Consider the following 22558-nt stretch of genomic DNA (forward strand, 5'->3'; position numbering starts at 1 on the left):
ACTGGGGAAAATCAGAAATTGAGAAAGAGGGCAAGGTCTAGGAACCACTTGACCACCTTCTTTTGTTAAAACTATTCTTCACATTTTTATAAATCCCTGAATTATAAGTGCCAGAGCTGGAAGTACATGACAGGAGCTGCCTAGAACTAGATCACTGTCAATCAAAGCTACAATAAAATTGCCCTATGGTACAGATAAACCAGAAATGTAAAGGAGCTGATAACATCATTTGATAGAGGATAAACTAAACACTGAGGAGCAGCAAGGAGGAAATAAGTGGCAATAGTGATAAGAAAATCCACATCTTCCAAGAGTGATGATGGGAAAGGCACAGTAGTAGAGACCAATAAGGAGAGCAGAAATAGGAAAGTTTCAGTTTGAAGAGGAAATGTCTACCTTCTTTCTTTTCTGGAATCCCACCTAAGGTGGTAACGGGCACTAGCTGTATTGACTCATAGGGGAGGGCAGTCCAGTAAGGTGAAGTAGTTCTCATGATTCTTCAACAACTCAGATATGAATCTTTCCTGTGTAAGCAAAAGCTCTTCTATGTTTTGAAGCCTTGTGAGATTCAGTGTTTTTAAGGAGACCATAGAGAAATGATAAATACTGTAATTCTCAGTTTTAATTATCAGTGAGAGCAATTAGTCAAAGATTTGACGTCTCCAAAATGTAATCTGACCCTTTCATTTGAAGAATCACCACTACAAGAGGTGCAGCTACTATGTATATTTAGCATTTTAAAATTATAAATTACTTTATAATCACAGGATAACAAAGAGTGTTATGTCCCCCCAAAAAACTTTAGGTTCAACCTCTCACTTTAGGTATGAAGAAAATGAGATTTAAAGATGTGGGGTAAGTCATATAATTAGTAACTTTATTATTATATTAAGTTAGCGGGCTTAAAATGAATGGAGATAGGGGAAGGGTTTGGCCAAGATCTTAATCCAGGTCTTGTGATTTTAAATCCAATGTTGATGGCATGACAACCTTGGGAGATAAGTGGTATAGGTAATATTATCCTCATCTTACAGAAAAGGAGACTGAGACTCAGTTGCTGGATGATCTGGTCACACAGCTAGTAAGAAGCAAAGTCTCTTATCATCCTTTATCTCTTCCTTTTCTCAGGCAAACTCCTAGAAAAAAAGTATCTATATTTCTTGCCTCAACTTCCTCACCTCCCCTTCACTTTGCAATCTGGCCTCTGACCACACCACTACCCTGAAACTGATGTCTCTAAGGTTACCCAATGATTTCTTAATTGCTAAATCCTATGGTCTTTTCTCAGTCCTCATCTTTTTTCTCTCTTTTTTTGTAGATTATATCCTTGCTGACTACTCCCTCCTTCCAGATACTCTATCCTTCCTTAGCTCTGTGGCACTCCTCTCTTGGTTTTCCTCCTACCTGTCTGATCAATATTTCTTAGTTTCCTTTACTTTTATCTCCCTCTTCTTTTACAGTGGGTATCTTCCAAGGCTCTGCCACAAGCCCCCTTTTCTGTCTCTACCTTGTCTCCGTGATCTCATGAACCAAAATGGATTCAGTGATCATCTCCATGCAGATGATTCTTCAGTCTTTACCTGAGCCCTAATTTCTTTCCCGACTTTAGCTCTACAACCTTCCTTCTGGACATTTCCACTTGTCTGTACCACAGGAATTTCAAACTGAATATCTATAAACAGAACTTATTATCTTGCCTTCTATACTTACCCTTTAATCAAACTTCTCTACTTTGGTTGAGGCCAGCTCCATCTTTCCTGTCACCCAGATTCTCAACCCCCCCAGAGTCATTCTTGATTTTTTTCTTCTTCTTTGCCCCTCTAATCCAGTCATTTGGTTTTTGTTGGACTTCTCTCCACAGCCATCATACTCTCAATTAATATGTCTACCACCCTACTTTAAGCTTTCATTAACTCATGACTGGATTATTGTGACATTCTCATAACTGATCTCCCTTCTTCCAGATAGCTGTCAAAATAATCTTCCAAAATCACATGTCCAAACAGGTCATTATCCTGCTCAAAATTTCAGTGCTTCCATACTGCTTCTAGGACAACAAAAATATACTTAGTCTGGTACTGAAAGCCTTTAACTATCTTCTTCCAAACTATTATTCCAGTCTTATTTAATAATATTTTATGTCTATCCATTCTATGTTAACCAAAGTGCTGATTCCTAATTTAGTATCCCAACTGTCCTTTGCTCAGTTTGTCTCTCCACTGACCCCGGCCCCAACTTCCATGCTATGGATGGATTCTCCCCTTACTTCCAACTCTTAAAATCCTTAGCTTCTTTCAAGGTTCAATTCTGGTGCAAAAATAGCGAGTTCTTTTTGGTCCACCTAGGTATTAGTAGCAAGGTGGTGAAGTGGATAGAGTGATGATGGGCCCGGAGTCAGGAAGATGAATCTTCCTGAGTTCAAATCTTGCCTCAGACACTTATTAGCTGTGTGACCCTATTTGCTTCAGTTCCTTATCTATAAAATGATCTAGAAAAGGAAATGGTAATCCACTCTGGTATAGTCGCAAGAAAACTCCCAAGTGGTGTCGAAAAGAGTTAGACTCCACTGAACTACTGAACAACAAAAATTATTAGCTATTTCTCACAAAATATTTTGTATTTACTTATCTATACCTATTGTATTCCCCAGGAGAATATAAGTTTCTTGTTGGCTGGGACTGTTTAGTTTTTGTCTTTGTAATCCTAGTACCTAGCACAGTGTCAACACATATTAGGTCCTTAATTAATACTTGAATTGGTCCAAAAGCCAGGAATTGCTTTTAGGTCTTTTAATTCTTCCAGCACCTAATGCTGCAAAAAATTGGTCCAATGAAATGACCTTGTGTCAATTCTAAGGTTCCTAGTTTCTAGTGTTAAAAAACCATCATCTAAAAGACTTGTCCTGCTTGGTTTCAGGTGGCAAAACTAGAAATAATGGGTGGAAGTTGCCAAGATGAAGGTTTTGATTAAGTATAAGACATAAAACATCTCCCTAACAATTAGAGCTGTCCAAAAGTGGCATGGCCTATTTGAAAGTACAGTGGGTTCTCCTCCTAAGGAGGTCTTAGCAAAGACAGTAGAAGATTATTTAGGAAGATATTGTAGAAGAGCATTTCTTAAAAGATCAGGTATAAATATCATGCTATATATACTACTAAATGACCTCTGGTGTCCCTTTCAAACCTGACATTCTATCATCTTAATTTTCTGCCCATTGCTAGATTTCAACTTCAACAAAATCCAAAAGACTTTGATATATAAAACCATCAGTAAATATACAAACACACACACTGAACATTCAGTCTTGGATAGCTAACCTATCTCTGCTGGACACATTACTTTCTTCCTACTGTAGTTCATTATCAGGACTTTTAGCTATTTAAAAAAAATTCCAAGGTACTTTAAATAATGATGGATCAAGCAAGGCAGATATACTAATAAGAATCTGAGTGTCCAAGGAAAAGGAAGTCTCTCCTCATGGTCAGTTGATCCTTCAAATTCCTCCAAATGAACTTTTTGTCATTACTATTTCAATTTAATTAACCCATTTATCCCAAAGCATAGTCAGACACAACCAATCATGTCTAGACCATGGGTTCGGATTTTTAAGTGGCACTTCATTCCAGTAGGGTTCCCTGCATTTAATTAAATGTTACCCCTTAAGTGTCACTGTAGCTAAGTCTCAACACTTTTATCCACACTACACAGGGAAAGCACACACCACAAGGCCAAGGGGAATAATGGAAAACAGTGGGGATGATGGTTCTAATGTACCACGGGCCAGACTTGATCAATAGGAAACTCAGTTAGCAGGAGAGATACTAAGGAGAAAGGGGGAAATTAAAAATTATTCTCAGTGTGCACAAAACACATATATAAAGGCAAATACTGATGGAGTGCATTGTTAGATATAATTCTGTATCTTTAGAGAAAGCAACTTACTGAAATAATACCAGATTATGTCTACATTGGGCTTTAAGATTTACCAAGCCTCCTCCATACAACTACCCTGAGAGGTAGGTAATGACATTCTAGATATATCTACTTTGCAGATGAGGAAATTAAGGCTCAGAGCAGTTAGCAAACAACAAAGTAATACGTTTGGAAGTTCAATTCAGATACTTTTGCCTCCTAGATTGATTTGTTTCTCACACTACAAAAAAAATCCACTGGATTCGCTGGAGAAGGATGTGGCATGCTTGCCAAGAAAACCCTTTGGGTAGCTATGGTCCATGGGATCACGGAGAATCACACATGACTGAACAACAATACTACAATCAAATGCCTAGTCTAACATCTTGAGAGTTTAAGGAAAGCACCTGATTCCCCTGAAGGGTTTCATCCCCTTCCTTAAGTTGGTTTCATTACTGGTTCAGAAATGAGGTACTCACATTCAGCTTCTTATGTGATTATTCCAGGTGCTGAGGCTCACCCTTCAGATTTCTTTGCTGATGCAAGGAATCATTTGAGAAGCCAAAAAAGTGGACCCCATCAAATTCACCAACCAGCAAAAGGCCAGAAGAATACTCCAGGTAAATGTGACATTAATAGAATTCCATTAAATAACTAAAATTAGTTTGGACTGCAATTAAATTCTGTATCTTCCCCTGAAAGAGGAAATTCAATTTACAAATTTTCCTCTAATAGCATGTCACCAAGTCCTCTCTTTTTCTGATTCTTCATATGAGGTAATTCATTGCCTGATGCAGTTACATGTAGTTTGCATGACAGAATGATACAGTAGGAGCTGTGCTAGCAGGTGAGTTACAAAGGTTTCTTTTAAGAGCTCTCCCCTGTGTTATGGATACATATTATTCATATTTCATTTTTCACTTCTAAATTCTGCTGATAAATACATGAATTCTTAGAAACAGTGCAAGATAATGCCATCTTACCTATATTTTTACTGATTCACTAAATGAAACAAAGATTTATTTAGTTTCAACTAATATGCAAGACACTGTTCTAGGAAATAAAAACATAGCATTTATTAAATACCCATTATGTAATTTTTTTATTTATGTGCTTTGTTAAATTATTACAAAAATCACTAGGTTACTTCCACCTTGGTAAAGCTCTTACATAATAAAATACGACAATTAAGCAAAACAAATGATACAGGACCCTCATTTGAAAGTATATGCAAATTCTGCATCTATAATATCTGCCTTACCATCAATGCCTCTATTTTTTAAAAGTATTTAAAAAATAAAAGACATCTATTTTATCTCTCCCTGCCTCACTCCAATTGAAAAAGAAAATCTGTACAACAAAGAATTGTGCTAGGTTTGGGGAACAAAAAAAAAGTCATGGATTCTTAGTAGCATAGATTTAGAATTGGAAGTCACCTCAAAGACCATTTAGTGATTCTTGTCTGATTTTCTCATTTTACAAATGAGAAAGCGAAGGCCCAGAGTAATTAAGTGATTTGCCTAGTAAATGCCACATATAAGGGCCATGTGCAGGCTTTTAAGTCCAAACCTCTGATACCAGATCTATCTCTGTCCTCAGGGAGTTTATATTCTACTGGGGCTGGGGAGAGAATGTGATATGTACACAAAAAGGCTTTGATGGGGTAAAAGAGGCAATAAAGTATTTTTCTCAGAAAATTTGACCAAGATAGCATTTTTAGTAAAGGATTTAAGGAAAGGCTTTATAGAAAAGATGACACATAAGCTGGGTGTTGAAGGAAGAGAAAGCTTATCACAGGTAGAGATGAAGAGAAAGTCTATTCCCACTTACGGGGAACGTCTTATGAGAGGTCAAAGATGATAATTAGCATGGCAAGTTCGGGGAACAGCTAGTGGTCCAATTTGGCTAAAATGAAGTTAAAATGTATGAAGTGGAGTAACATAAAGCCAGAAAGAGCTGGAACCCCATTATAAGGAAGTTAATCAATAAAGCATTTATTTAGTACCACCTGTGTTCCAGGCACCATACTAGGAGATGGAAATATGAAGGCAAAAATGACACACTACTTGCCTTCAAGGTTTCTCGTCTATTTGCTAAGGATTTTATATTTATCCTAGAAGCAGTAGGAAGCCACTTAATGATTTCTAAGCAGAGGAGTTGTATCATTACATCTATGCTTCAGGAAAATATTTTGGCAGCTGGGTGAAGGATGGAGCCTACGTGGAAGAATGCTTCAGGAATGTACAATCTAGTTAAAGAGATAAGACATACAAAAATAATTAAAAGAAAAGAAAAGGTATTACTACCACATATATATTATATATGTGTTATGCACACACACACACACACACATATATATGGTATAGATAAGTGCTATAAGAGTTCAGAGAGGAAGAGATCAGTTATAACTCAGGTGGTTGAGAGAAATAAGAGGTGATGTTAATCAATCAACCAAACAATGAGCATTTATTAAGCATTTACTATATGCCATTTACTATATATTATGTGCTGGCTATCCAAAGACAAATCTTTAACATCTTCAAAGCCTTAAACCTTGAAAGTAACTCATATCCAATGAGGGAAGGGAGAGTAGGAATTTAAGAATTCAGTTTAATAAACATCTATACAGCCCTCTCTGTATCCAGAGAACTGTGCTAGGGACTGACATGGAAATTAAAAACAAAGAATCCTCAACCCCTACAAATGAAGACTGTCCCAGACTTGAAGAAGCCTACAGTATACTTGGATGGAAGGTCTTTGAATGGCAGACATCAGGGTTGGGGAAGACCTTTAAGGGAGTAAGAATGGCATTATACTCTTTTCACAGTTATTCTTCTAAGGATGGCGAGCTCAATTTTAAATGATTCAAAGTTCTGATGACCTAAGTCCCTCACAGGTACTTGTCTCCCTTTCAGTCAGACTATTGTTCATTAGCACCTTCTCCCAAGAGTGTGCCCATGAAGAAGCCACATTCACCCTATGCTAATACTCATACTACAGCAATGACTAGTTGGTGACAGAACTCAGATGATAAAAATAAAGTTTCGTGGCTGTACCTTTTAATTACATTCACTAGGAATGAGCTTGTTATCACAGGCATTTGAAATATCAAGATTTATTACTGAGGGTGGTGCTTAGGACTCATTTTTAGTCCAACCCCCTCATTTTACAAATAAGGAAACTGATGCCCCAGGAAGGGAAGTGGCTTGCCTAAGGTCAAACAGGTAGAAAGTAGCTGATCTAAGCTGTGCCATCATGCAAGCTACTGTTATTTTTAGTAAGTGTGGCTACCTCGGTGGCAAATATGTTACTCCAGAGACTATTTATATATCTAACGTCATATACTGTTACTGAACAGTTCAATCTTTAGTACTTTCAAAACTTATAGGTTGAAATGATATCAAAAGTTTTGAACAGAATGAATAAAATGACAGAAAAATTTGGCAAATGTTCCATTTTAAATGTAACATATATATTTATATATACACAATTTTATAACTGATAAAAGAGTTAAGATGATTAAATTAGTTGAATTTATTATACATATTGTTGCTTGGATTATTTCACACAAATATCTATTTTCTTCCATTATATTTACAATATATTTCCAGCGATGTTTTATGCCATTTAAAAAATCCTTACCTTCCATCTTAGACTCAGTACTGTTTTTGATTTTGATTTTAAGGCAGAAGAGCAGTAATGATTAGGCAATTGAGATCAAATGACTTGCCCAGCATCATACAGTTGAAAAGTATCTGAGGCAAGATTTGAACCCAGGACTTCCCATCTCCAGGCCTAGCTCTCTATAGACTGAGCCACCTAGCTGCCCCTCAGGAATACTTTAAACATTTTTTTTCTTAAATAATTTATCTTCACTTTAACAATCTCACTTAAGCAGTTAATTTGCTTAATTAGCCCTTTCCTTTATTGACACTTGGAAAAGTCCTTTAATCTTAGACCCTGTTCAAATTACCAGGCTCCAAATCAATGAAGTCTTACTTTATTACTGAAAAATGCTTTTCATAAGGTAAACAAAATTTTAACAGCATTATCTTGATCATGTAAAATCTCTGAAAGAAGTACAAATGTGTTTGATGAGCATATGTCTAATCTCTCCTATTACCTTGTAGCCTACCTGAGGAAAGCAAGCACAGATTTTATGTTCTTGAAAAAATACACTTTAGAGTAAGAAGGCTTAGGTCAGCATCCCAGTTCTCCTACTAACTAACTAGTGGACTCCCTGTGTGGTCTAAAAACAAGTTATTACACTACTCTGAACCTCATCTGCGAAATGAAAAGGTTAGACACAAGAAAGGCAAATGTAATCTCTAAATCCTAAGATCTTTCCAGAGCCAGGCACAGTGCCTTGCATCAAACAGGCACTCAATAAGTAGTGGCTAACTGACCCTCCTTGTAGAAACTTTCACTATTTTTATTAGACAAGGATATACAAAAGAAACAAAGAATTAGAATCAACAAAAGTAGGTACAAAAATGGGTATGCATAAGAGTATATTTGGGAGGGGAATAGCCATAAAGAAAGTCTCTTATGGAAAGTCATTGTTATATGAACTAAATGAAATTATAATCCTCTTCTGGATTTTCTATGTGTTCTCAGCATCTTATAACTGGAAGAGATCATCTCATCCAAATTCTTTATTTTACAGATGAGGAAACTGAGTCCCAGAAAAGGTATGGAGCTTTCCCCAGGTCACATTGGTAATAAGAGGTTGGGTCAGGATTTAGAACCAAAGTCACTTGTCTCCAAATCCATTGTTCCTTCTAATATCTTTTTCTTGTATCTCCTCCCCTTCTGAAAGAACTCTAGTTCTTTTGACAAAGGTTCTACTAGGGTACACATCACCAGATGACCCAGAATACATGGTAGTGAAGGAGTTTTTAAAAACTGCTTGAGGTTACTTCAAATCAGAATTTCTAACACTATCAAAAAAAAAACTAAACCTAGATAAAAGGCAGCTATCATACTTGCATGTCATGGGAAGAGATTAAAAAAATTTGTGAGAAAAGAATAGTGTATATATTATCCATAATTTCTGCTATCATTTATGTCCACCTTCAGAGAAAGAACTTATAAGAGAAATAAGAAAGACATAGCTTAATATATACATATATCTTTTTGTCACATGATATTTTTTCTAAAGGGGGAGGTGAAGGAAGTTAGAAGATACCTGAGAGTTTTAATGTAACAAACAAGCAAACAATTTTAAAGAGAAAAGAAAAAAATTGCATGTTATAGATTTGAAATGTTTTCTGATTAATTATATTGAACTATTTGAATACAACAGTTTCCCATTCACTCCAAGTAAAACTTTCTTTGGGAAAAAAGTATTTTCAACTGGAAAAAAAAATCACAAATTCCAAGAAGTAGGCCAATTTACATGAGAATCAATACCAAGTTATCTTTCCAAACCAACCCTATTACTAAAAAGGGCTTGTGCCTTAAACATTAGTCAGCATACAATAATAGTTACAAGATTAGCTAACTTTTTATATCACTTTAACTTTTGCAAAGTGTTTTGTACCATGTTTTCTCATTTGATCCTCATAGCATTCTAATTCTGATTATTATTAAAGGTACCATATATGTATGTATGTGTGTGTGTGTGTGTGTGTGTGTGTGTGTGTGTGTGTGTGTGGAGAGAGAGAGAGAGAGAGAGAGAGAGAGAGAGAGAGAGAGAGAGAGAGAGAAAGGAAAAGGGGGAAGGGGAGGAGTATGTTAAAACTAGTTGTGACCATTCAGTATTAGACTGCAAAGTCCAAACTACTTCTTGATATTTTCACCATATATAGTATTTTATTAAATATGTCAAGATGGTAAATAAGTTCAGATCAGAAATATAAGTATTTTTTCTTCTGGACAAAAGTCATGGAAAATAATTTCTCATCTTCAACTTCTAAAACATCTTGAAAATGAACATAGAAGATTGTGTTACAGTGGGGAAAAATCAGAGGAAAAAAACAAATGTCTATTTTCACAATCAGAATCTGAAGACTAGCAGTTAACCTGGCTATTCCAAAGATCACTGCCCCTAGAAAACACTGTTAATAATATCAGAATAAAAGATAAAAACAGCCCTGGCCCTTAAATCAAGGGATTCAGGTTCAAATCTCCTATCTGATAGCTGGCTTCCAGGGAGACCATGGACATGTCATTTAGCCAACCTGAGCCTCTGAAGTCCCCTCTAGTCCTAAATTTTCCTCTAGTCTACACCCAGAATTGAATTTTATGCTACTCAAACATGTCCCATAAGATGTCAACTCAGACACTCAAAGTGGAACATTAGAAAGATAGCAGAGGAAGGGGAAATCTTTTGCAAGATTTCAAGGACCTGAAGTTGGCCTTTTTTGGTCACTGGGAAATTTGTAAACACTCCCTTCCTCTTCATTCTATCATTAACTTCAAGGCATGTGGGACAAACAGTAGTGAAGACCTTCCTCTATGAGGGAGGTCTAAAAATCTGTAAATCCTACATCTCACCCAGCAGACCTAATTCCCTTAGACTTCACTTTCTTTATAGATAAGGTTGGGAACAGATAAACTTTCAGTTTGACTCTTTTCCCTTTCTAGGGCAAGGTAGTCCAGTCCTTTGGACATGAAAGATATCCCCGAGACATCTGTAGCCCAACTAAGGAGGAAAGTATGTGTTCACATCAGCAAATCTAGTCTGGTGTATTCAGAGTGTGTTTCTGTAACATTCTGAAAGCCCTTTTTAAAAAATAGAGTTCTTAAAAAGGACAGCCTCCATTAGTCAGGCTTAAGCCATATTTATGAAGATATTTTATATTATGGTGACGAGGCTAACTCAAAATATCATAGTTAAACAAAACAATTACTATAAAAATTGGAGCCTGATAGCCAAACCACAGATGACAGTTATAAGCCATTCACTGACAGGGGCCAGTCTTCTGTGATTGACTCTAATTTGACTGAGGTAAGGCAGCCCATTCTCAAATGCTAAAAACTGAAAAACCAAAGTCAGTTGAAGCCACCACTGCTGACACATCTAGGCCCCTCTGGAAAGGAATGGACAAACAGATGGGTCCTCTGATTGCAGAGCTTGTTAGATACTGGGTGCATCTCAGCTAGTCTCATTTTGTGGGTTCTGCTAAGATGACTTCCTTCTGTCTCTCTGAAGCCCTCTGGGAGCCTGGAGGAATCCAGTTAGAGACAGTGAATTCTCTAAAGCCCTAATCATTGGATTACTCATTTCTCCAGCTCTGGAGTGTCCAAGCAAGAGATGAACCTTTTCCACAGATGGCTCAGAATGATGCAATGGGAGTCTTCCAAACAAAGAACAATTTCTACTCTACAACTTTTTGACGTCCATCCAGAATTTTACCCTTTCTATGATGTTTTTAAAACTACTATTATTCTGACTTGGTGTTTCTTTGTCCTAAGATCAGTATGTGACAATTAGATTATTTCTTTATAAGAATAAAAAAAAAACATGTATTTCCCACTCCCCGTTAGTTCCAGATTTCACAAAAGAACTAATTTTCATCACAGTTCTTTATCTGTTAACTTTTCTCAAACTAGAATAATTGTGCCCGCTACAAATAAGGATTGTTTCATTCTTTGTTCTTTCATCCTCGGAGCCTATATGGCTGATACATAGTAGGTACCTAATAAATTCTTCTAGACTGATGCCAAGTGGCAGTTCTGTCTGACTTTAATTCTTTGCAGGTTGTGTCCTATTCCTAAATAAGCATTATAATTAGGGTTGTGGTAACTCACTGACTGACCAGAACTAATGGCTTCCCACATATCTGCGTCTTTATACGGATCTCACCTGAAACTTGGGACATGTCTTGAGCTTCATCAGTTTCCATTTTCCTCAGGTTATCTGAGAAAGAGAGAAAGAGATTTTAAGTTAAAGCAAAATACAAAAAAAAAGAAGAAAGAAAGAGAAAGAATGAAAATCTTAGCTATTTAACAACAAGGTTATCTGGCAGGAATAATGTATTTTCCTCTTTATTTCCCTCTTCACATACTTGCTGGGGTATCAGACTGGCACAGACCTTGATCCTTTTAAAAACAGCATTACAAAGATTTATAAAAATATCATTACAAGCACAGGAGGACCAAATTTGTTATTTATTGTTAATTTCCTACTGCATAATAACCCAAAATGCAAACTGACTGCAACAAAATTAAGCAGAAAATTAAATGGCCCTGGGTCATTGTAGGCACAGAATTCATTCTCTTGGCTGATCCATAGTTATGTTCTTTCTAATTTACTGAGCATGCATCGATGAACCTTGAGTCAGCTTGGTGACACGCGTACAATCAGCAATCAAAAAACGAAGCAATTTGCTGAAGAATGTCTCATTTACGCAGGCAGGGCTGCATATCTGAGCAGCAACTGCACTACCTCCATTAATAATGAATACACCTCAAGCCGTGGCAGATGGGCAAAAAAATAGCAGCTTCAGTCTTTGTCCCTCACTCTTTCAGGAGTCTTGCTTCAGACCCCACCAGCTCTTCTATGTAGGGAGAAGTGAAGCTCCCTAAAATAGCGAAACAAACCCAGGAGAGAAAAGGAACCCAAGTCTTCCTGTTTTGCTAACAGATGGCTGGCTCCTCGGATGGATGACAAATATTGGGAAGCTTCTATCCCTCTGTTGCAACACTTAATGCTCCATAGATGGAGATTCAAGTCACCATAAACACCAGGGAGAGAAATACTAAGGGTCAGTGGGGCAGAAATAAAAGTTTTCACACAGAGTCCTGACTTACAAGTTGAAGGTCTCCCGTACTATGGTAGAAGGCATCTGTTGGTACCTCCTTGGATAATAAACATATAACCAGAAGAAGACAACCTCAGCGAAATCTCATGCTTTGTTGACAACCCAAGTAACCTTTGAGGAGAAATATTCTCTTACCAATACACACTCAGTCTAGCTGTTGGGTTTGAATTGACTTGGTCTTTAGTCACTTGTTTCTTTAACACAGATGATTAGATTTAAGGACAGTGGCCTATTCTCAGAAAATAATTTTAAACTGGTGGATGTTCTGGTTGGTCTAATCCTCTTCCAATTAGGAAGGCACAAAATGCTTCCCATCTTTTATATCTGCCATATTACCTAGGGTAGTAAAGGATATATACATAGCAGACCAATAAATATTTGTTGAGTGGTTTATGGGAGAAAAAAATTTGTTGTTCCTTATTTATTCAGAAGAGGTAGGGCACTTGTTCCAAGTAATATTGTTGTCTATAGTGGTGTTGTATTTGCACCCACTGAATTATCCATCCTCACTTTCTCTTTAAGTCCAACCTAAGGAAAACGATGTGATCTGTAGAAGTCGTACAACCTCAGATGTACATAGAACCTGAGCCAGGTGTGGGGAAAAAAGGCAACGTTAATGCTTGCTTTCAAGTAGGCCAGCATACCCAGGCTCATACTCTGTGTACACCTACAAATTTGCAACCATGGAACAGAGCAAAGCTAAATGCCTCTTATGGACAGACATTAAGTAGTATCAAACCCATGACCTTGGTTTCATGATCACAATACTCAAATCGACTGAGCCAACTCACTAAAGGCAACAGAGAAGAACAAAGCTCGTGGTATAATTACATAAAAGCAATGTTCTAAAAGTCTTAAGGAGCTCTCCTTTTTGAAAAAAAATGCTTCTCTCAATACCAGAGTGAATAATTATAAAGTTGTAGATTAAAATAAAACAGAAAACTCTTCATCTGAAGCTTCTATGTAGCGCTAACATGCTTTCCCTGAGGAGTTCAGAGCTCTTTCCTGCTCTGAAGGAAAAGCTATTTTTGCAAAGCACAATTTTATTGTAATATATTATCATTTGATCTCAGAATATCACCAGCTTAATTGCTGCAATGTTGCAGGACAAGTCACATCCACTCGCCATACCCTCCACTCCATTATCCCCTCCAAAAAAAATCCTTAAAGCTCTAGTAAATGTCTCCTTTATTTCAAGAAGCATCAATTATATTTCTCAATTTATCAAGTACCTACACAGCACTAGCCACAAACTTCCAATTCAACACATAAGGTCTTAAATACACACTTTCAACACATTGGAGCTTTTGTCTTTTATTTCTAAAAATAAGGCTTAGTTGAACTCTTAAGTCCATTGGATGAGGTAAAGTTGGGGTGCTTGGGTAGGAGCAAGAGTAAATATAGTGAATATTGCTCTGTTCTATTCCAGTTGGGCATTATCTGTCTTACAAATACAAGTCATTGATTATGGGATGTTAGGTAAAGAACGTGGAGGGGAACCATGGAAAAACATAACTGCTATTAAAAAAAACGCCTAGAGGTCCTCAATAGTGGGCCACTACTATAGTTATATTATGTTAATTCATGGTTATTATATTCTGTTAATAAATACTGCACTTATACTGCACATAAAGTCATGTTCTATTTGGCTTCTGTTTCCTTGCTAAAATCCAACCACCAAAAGTATCTTATTGCTGATAAACTTGTCTCTGGGAAATCAATCCATTGTTTCCTCATGTCAACTCAACTTGAATCCAGATCAGTCTGATGTCACATGGAAGTAAATTTTCATTTCCCCTAAGTTTTCCCCAAATTTGCATGTTTTATTTATTTTTTGCTGAAAAAGCAGTTATTTTGGTGTTTTCATTGGGCGAAGATAGTGAAAGAAGTCTTCAGTGGGGAAGGAACTGTGTAACGGAGAGTTCTCATACTGTGAGACTATGAACAATTGGTTGATTTTTTGACAAACATTTCCTCAACACTTTCTGGCTGTGTTTAGGCACTATCTTGGGTACTCTGAAAAAGACCTACAGTTTACTGGATATTGTATAGTAGGAGAAGCTAACAATGACTACAGAATATTAAAGAGAAACTCCAAGTCTAAGTCCACATAATTCTGCTAAAAATCCACATCAGGATTTAAAGGAAAATACTATTTCAAGAAACTAACAGAATGAAAAAGACCTTTCAATTTTTTTATTTTCTATGGAAAATTTTAACAAAATGATCTGAATGATCACAATAAATTCATGGAAAAAGTCATAAATTATAATATGAAGTACTTTCCTCAGATATTTTTAGTCAATACTTATTTAAAAGCTTACAATGGGGTAGGCACTGGAGGTACAAAGAAAGGCAGAAAGAGTCCCTGCCCTCTGGGAGTTTACAGTTCAGTGGGGGAGCCATGAATCACTTTATTACTTTTAAAGAGTAAGCAGTAATTCCTATTATAAACAAGAAATAGATTCAGTTTAGAAAGTGTCAGTAGAAGACAAATGCATGTGTATATCCTGTCAATTTTGGCTGCTTTCTTTAGATCAACACAGAGTAAAATTATCTTACTAATCAAATGTTTATAGTAGAAAGGACTCTACACTTCAGGGATATTTAATTTTATTCAGTAAACTAAAAGACTAGGGGAAGAAGAGGGAAGAGGAAGAACAATGGAGAGACAGGAAGAAACATAAATACAAACAACTGAGACATGAAAAGAGAGAGAGACCCAAAATAAGTATAGTGGCCTTTAATATTGGGCACCCAGGAATCTCACACTCCCATTCTAGCTCCCTTCCTATTCAGAGCTGTTTTTAAATTCAGTAAGTGTTCTGAAATATTCTCCCCCACTTCTCTATATCTTATAGAACTAAGAGAAATGCAGAGAGCTAGGAATATCCAATATCCCTGACTAGTTTTTGTTTCCAAGATCAAAGTCTGGACAATTTTTCCTTATGTTCCTTTCATCTCTTTGAAAGCATCAGTCAGTCAAATAGTATTTACTCAGCTATTTGCTAGGTAGTATGTCAAATATTGGGGATATAAGAATGGCAAAAAAACAAAAACAACAACAACAAACTAATAGTCACTTCTCTCAAGGAGCTCAAAACAGACCAAAGAAACTTCCGTTGGTAGTGAGCGTGCGAACTGGTTGAAACTGCATTTCCCTGAAACACCTTGCTAGGTTAGGCTAGCCCAATTCTGCTATCGTCAAAATAGAGCTTGGTCCAATATACGCACATTTGTGGGACTGAGAATTTCCCTAGTGTGGAGCCTGGCACTGTCAGAAGCTGAAACTGGAACACAGGGCAATGTTTCTCACTACTTTCCCGAGACTTCTGCTTACTCTCTTCCTCATCCATGAAATGTTATTTTCCTCATGTAATTCTATTAAAAATATTCACTTTGAAATGAAAATAAATTATTTTTTAACAGTTTAACAAAGCATTAATCAAACAGTTTGAATTATGGGATATTTTAAAAAAGAAATGCACTTGATGTCCTGTTTTGTTGCCCAGTCCCTAAGTCCACCGTCCTCCATGCCCAAAATGTTTTCTGTCTCTATCTTCTCATGTTAAATAGCTTTCTCTTCTTTCAAGTCCTTTTTTGCAGGTACTTTCAAGAAGCCTTCTCTAATCACCACCCTACCCTCAAAACACAGCTACAAGTGATCTCTCCTTAACTCTCAATCTTATGATCCAATCTCTCATTTTTATATTATAATTTTTACCCATTATCTCTATATTTAACTTAATACTCTTTGAGAGCATTCACTCCCTGAAGGCTGTGTATTTCTTGTTTCATTTTCCTCAGTTAATAAATCAATAAACATTTATTAAGTACCTACTATGTGCCAGGTCCTGTGCTAAGCGTTGACTGAGTATACAAAAAACAGGCCAAAGAAAATCCCTACCCTAAAAGTGATCACAATCTAATGATTGATAACTCTAGGAAAAAATGCTTCGCACATAGTAAGTTTAGTGTTTGTTAAAACGAACTCAACTAAAATGTAGCACTATGATGTTCAATACACCATAAAAACGCTCAATCAATTATTGTCTAGTGGAGGTTCAGCTCAGTTTGTTTTAATAACAGACAGAGATCGTTTATAATTAATTTCATTCATTGTTGGGAATTGCTTGGGAATACAGGATGTAATCCCAATTGGAGCTGGATACTTGAGACCTGGTGTGCAGGACACAATGCCTTGGGAATTGGAAAGAACTAAGTTCAAATCCTACCACGCATTTACCCTGGAAAAGATATTTCTCCTGAGTTTTCCTATGGAAAATTCTGGAACTCTATGGAAAATAGTTGCTATAGAAAACTATGGAACACTATAGAAAATAGTGTTAATCATCCTGTACTACAGGATTTACAGGGTTGTTGTAGGGAGTCAAATAAAGAAAACTTATCTAAAGTCTTTGCAAATCTTTATGTACTATGCATTTATATGTTATTTATTTTCATAATTCTTTTGAGAGTCTACTAATTGATATTCTTCTTTGACATAACACGATGCATTTGAATGGAGTTTGGGAAAATTTCCAATCCTCTGTTCCGTTAGGGTCTTTTGGAAGATGCAGATAACAACAGTAACATCATAGTCTACTTTAGAGTATCTTCGGACGCAGGCTTCTTCAATAAAATCTCATTTTTGTAGCTAAGCAAGTTTTTCCTTCTTTATGCTAGTGGTGAATTTTCTTTCCACAGATCTCCCACAACACTGGATTATTCTGTATTTCTGAAAGAAAGTAAGGCACTGTGCCTACTCATGGTATCTTGAAAAGAAATCCATATCCATTTTCATGACAATTTGGTCAAAAAATTCTTGGAACACACAAAATCATGTAGTCCTTCTGTTTCATTTCAGATTCTTTTGAATTTTCAGATAGTTCCTGGTCTTCACATTTTTACTCTTATTTTTCAAAGCATTACTAACTAGTAGGAAAAGCCATGGAAAACAAGGATTGAACTGAAAAGTAAGGAATTCTCTTTTTTTAGTCAGATTTTCTTTTCACTTTGAAATGAAGAACTGAAACGTGGAAACGGGTTATTCTGAGAGTACAATTTACCACTTGGCTTTCTTCTGGAGGCCATATAATTTAAACATATAATTGTGCATTGGCTTAAAAAAAAACTCTCACCTTCCATCTTAGAATCAATGTTGTGTTTTGGTTCCAAGGCAGAAGAGTGGTAAAGGCTAGGCAATGAGGGTTAAGGGACTTGTCCAGGGCTGCGCAGCCAGGAAGTGTCTGAGGTCAAATTCGAATCCAGGACCTCCCATCTCTAGGCCTGGGTTTCAATCCACTGAGCCACAAAGATGCTTCTTGCATTGGCTTTAAAAAATTCCATAAGGGGGCAGCTGGGTAGCTCAGGGGATTGAGAGTCAGGCCTAGAGGCGGGAGGTCCTAGGTTCAAATCTGACCTCAGACACTTCCCAGCTGTGTGACCCTGGGCAAGTCACTTGACCCCCATTGCCAACCCTTACCACTCTTCCACCAAGAAGCCAATACACAGAAGTTAAGGGTTTAAAAAAATTCCATAAGTGTCAAATGCTATGTTAAAGGACTAGAAGGAATAGCTAAAACTTTCTGGAAGTATGGCTCAAGGCCATTGTTTAAATGACTATTTGGTAAGGAAGAGTTTGATAACAACCAGATTATGGTCTCTTTAAAAGTGAACCAGAGAGAGCTGACTCATAGATTGAAGTTTCCAGAAAAGAAACAATAACATTAGAAATCTTTACAAAATGGCTCCAGTGGGATGGTGAATATCACAGTATTACAAAGAGTAGTCAATGAATCAAGTCAGTATGATCTGGTATGAAATTTCTATATCTCACACTAGCTTCAGGAATACCAGCAAGTCACTAAACATGACTGTGCCTCAGTTTCTCCTCTAGAATATGGCAATAACCATAAATGAATTACTTTACCAGTTTGTGGTGGGGATAAATTGGATTACTAGATTCAAAGCACTTTGCAAATGAAAAAAATTGTATTAAAACGTCAGTTATTTTTAATGGTTCTATATAGTACTTCCTCCAAATTTTTCTAGGTAACATAAGTCACTTGGGATATTTTAATTTTAGTATTCCTTCACTCAACAATAAATATCGACACATCCCTAGTAATTTCCCAAATTCATATTAGTTTTCTACCATTCTGACTATCAATTTAATCGAGGTAGAAATTATTTTTTCCTATTTTCCTACTGAATTTAAAAGGAACTATACACAGGCACAAGAGTTATACATACTACAAGAAAAGAAAGCCAGATCTTCCAGGAGGAGCGATACAGACTTAGAGTAAGCCCTTTCATACACTTTCTTGGCAAATAAGTAATGATGTATGTAAGATAACCAAAAAGTAGAGAGATTACATGCATCTGGCTACCTGTATGACAGATAACAAGAAGCACTCCCTGGATACATGATTTCCAAGACTCTTATTTAAAAGAGATACCCAAACAACATTCATAAAGGATTTGTGCCCAACAAAGTAATATGCTAGCACCAAGAATACAATACATCATTTTTTCATATGATCAGATTTCATATGATAAAGAGATTTCACATGACACTGGAAACTACAAAATAAAAAATGCACACAGGTTCAGAAAACACAATGAAATTGTTCATTATAAAGAGATCCCTTCATAGGCTCTAAGATTTTTTTAAGATGTCTCTGAAAAGTTTTAAAAATTTACTGGTTTATATGGACATGATCAATTCTTACATATAGCTGTAAGCATTATTTAAAAAATCAATTCTAGGAAAGGGGACATTTCATACATAAATGCATTCATTTACTTAAAAATCTGCACACAAGCAAGCATTTTTTGTTATTGATAATTACTGAGTTTCCAATGAATCCATTGTAGTCAAAAGCTTAAGATTTATATAATACAGATGGAAATTGTTCCTGATCTCTAGTTTACAACTAGTGGTAAGACATGAAATAGAACTGAGTCCCACAACTCATTTCGGTATTATATACAGTTCATGTTTTCCACAATCTTTGTGGAGGAAAGGAGTCCAAATCAATGATTTCATCAGTGGAGACTTCCAGGTATGGAAACTCTCTATAAAGATCTGCAGATTTTTTTCCCTTATATTCTTATGAGAGGTGCACCAAGAAGTTAAGTAGCTTGCTCAAGATAACACAACTATATATATTGCATATATGTACATATATTTAATATCATATACAATATAATATGTTGTATATATTTATATGATATACACAACAGCATATATTAGAGACAGGACTTCGATCTAGGGCTTCCTGATACCAAGGCTGGCTATCTACTTAAATAAAGTGCAGTTTCTCATCTCCCCTAAGACATAACTATGAAAAACCAAGCCAAATACAACAGACCTTGGGACAACAACATTATAAATTCATAAACACAATAAACAGACTCCATAACTGGAAAAGATTTTTTTGAGAGCTAAACCTTCATTTTATAAACTAAAAAGTGAGAGAGGTTGAGTTTTCTCCAAAGTTTTCACAGTTAGGGGCATAGTTGGGACTAGAACCCAGGCTTCCTGAACCCTAGTCCTTTGCACTTTCTACTACAAACACTACAAGGTATTTTCTACTTTCCAGCTATCTGGAAAGCTTCTGATCTGTCCTCCTCGCTTCCCAGCTAAATGCCAAGTTGCTTTAACATTAGATGATCTGAACTAGACTTAATTGGGATGACTTCCTATATCCTAAATGCATGTGAATCTGAAAGAAGTCTAAAGTTAGAGAAAAAGACTTTGTACTCTGCAGTTATATCATTCTTCCTTCCATTGGTAAAAACTACATAAAGCTGATTGTAACAGAAGAGGTAAATGTATAAGCAACTTGAAACATATATCCAAAATACATTTGATACTAATGGAAGACTGGAAGTCATGGACCAGACAATGAGAGTTGGGAGGTAGGAAAGCTATACTGTATTACATCAAAGTGCTACCTAGGCATACTGGTTGTTGAGCTAAATACTTTTTACATGAACTACACATTTATAACTGACTACCTTTTATATTTAATAGCAACAGGAAAAATCTGGACTAATGACATCCTTGTTTCTTTCTTTTTTCAAACTCACCTTTCTTAGTATGATTATAAGACAGAAAAATGGCAAGGGTTAGTCAATGAGGTTAAATGACTTGCCCAGGATCAAACAGCTAGGATGTATCTGAGACCAAATTTGAACCCAGGTCCTACCAACTCCAGGTCTGGCACCCTGTTCACTGTACTACCTGGCTGGTTTGTTTTGTAAGAGATATTTCTATCCTGTGAACTGCTGCTACACAATTGTATTACTTCGATCACATTCTAATAGTGGGATACTAATAATTCACCCTGTTCTCCTCAACTCTGGAAGGTTCTATACGAAATGAAGGGAATCTTAAATTATGTCTTTAAAGAAGTAAAGATTTGACAACTAAAGGGTTACTGTAACTCTTCTCATAATAATAACTAGCATTTATATAGCATTTTAAGTTCTGCCAAACATTTTATAAATCTTATTGTAATTTTATCCTTAACCCCCTTAGGAGGTAGGTGCTATTGTTATTCTTCTTTTACATCTTTGGAAACTGAGCAAAACATTTAAGGACTTGACCAAGGTCATAGAGCTAATAAGTGTCTGAGCCTGGATGTGTTAGTGATTTCAGGTTGAGCACTATTCATCGTGCCAACTAGATGCCTTGAAATCAAGCAACCTAAATTAGTCAGACAAAAGGTGTCCACTGTGGGTCTTGGGTGTTTACAATGCTCAAGTCAGCCATCTAATTTCAAATCCCTACTTCATTCAACATTATGGGGAAATCACTAACCAGTTGGAATATTTCAAAGACACACCAGAAGAACTCCGTATAATAGTCTTTATTCGTACTACAATTTCCAACAAGACTGAGCTCAAGAAGCTGTTCAACGCTGCCTTTAAGTTCATATAGAAGTTAGAGATGAAGAGACTGCAGACTTGGTTGGAAATAAAATCTATCAGGTTTGACCAGTTAGGATCCTGCTGCTTAATAAAACTGACTATATAGGTTCCCAGAGGGGCTAGGTTCCAGTTATGGCTGGAATGACTGGGACCTTTTCCTTTATCCACCAGAATTCTCTCTTTTTTCCATCTAAGAGCACACACTAAGAAAGCACCTTTTTGTCCCAGTCCTACAAAAGGATTACTTTATATCCATTAAATAATTTTAATTTAGTAATTTGCAATGTTAGATTTTCAATTTCTCTACCATAGCAAAACAAATTTTCTTTTATAAAAAAATGCTATGCTTTGTTAATAAGTGTGATCAAATCACATTTGACTCAGGTAAACATCATGTTATACAACCCCATATTGAATGGGGGAAGCACTTAAAGAAAAGTACCAGAAATTTCCAAACCAGTTTAATAAGAAAATAGTAATTAAGTGTTCAATCTCTCAACAAGCCAGGGATGATTAACTTTATTATTATAAAAAGTGGATTTCACAATTTTTATCAATATGTTTCTACTTTGAGACTCTTTTAATTCCACTTTAATTTCCTCCCCATCACTGAACTCACCACGAATACCAAGGAAAAGGTCACTTGTTTAGTCTAAAAGTAGGGAATCACACTAGGGGACGGCTGTCTCTCTCTAGTTTCCATTAAAAGCACTGGAGGGAATTTTAGAGTGCTTCAGAAGTAAGTTTAAGAAAGATCAATTCCTCATTTTCATTTCTTCTAAAGATTTCTGAATTCAACATTTTTCCATTAAGTTCCAAGAAGTGGTATGTTTTCTACTCAGTTTTTACTCTTCAGTTTTGCCTTCTGAAAAGCTAGCTTAATTGCAAGTATTAACCAAACAAACAAAATTTACCAAATTAAATCAAAATTCAGATAA

The 22558-nt window shown here is 36.2% G+C and overlaps 1 protein-coding gene across 1 annotated transcript in view; it reads right to left on the reverse strand.

Moving 5' to 3' along the window:
• Positions 1-22558, reverse strand: part of IKZF1 (IKAROS family zinc finger 1) — a 124536-nt gene that overhangs the window by 95601 nt on the left and 6377 nt on the right. Inside the window, exon 2 of the mRNA XM_044671580.1 lies at positions 11723-11776. Within this exon, the coding sequence (XP_044527515.1) occupies positions 11723-11776 (54 nt within the window). The remainder of the gene's footprint in view (positions 1-11722; positions 11777-22558) is intronic.

The sequence above is a fragment of the Gracilinanus agilis genome, chromosome 1, assembly GCF_016433145.1.
Source record: "Gracilinanus agilis isolate LMUSP501 chromosome 1, AgileGrace, whole genome shotgun sequence".
Classification (NCBI taxonomy): Eukaryota; Metazoa; Chordata; class Mammalia; order Didelphimorphia; family Didelphidae; genus Gracilinanus; species Gracilinanus agilis.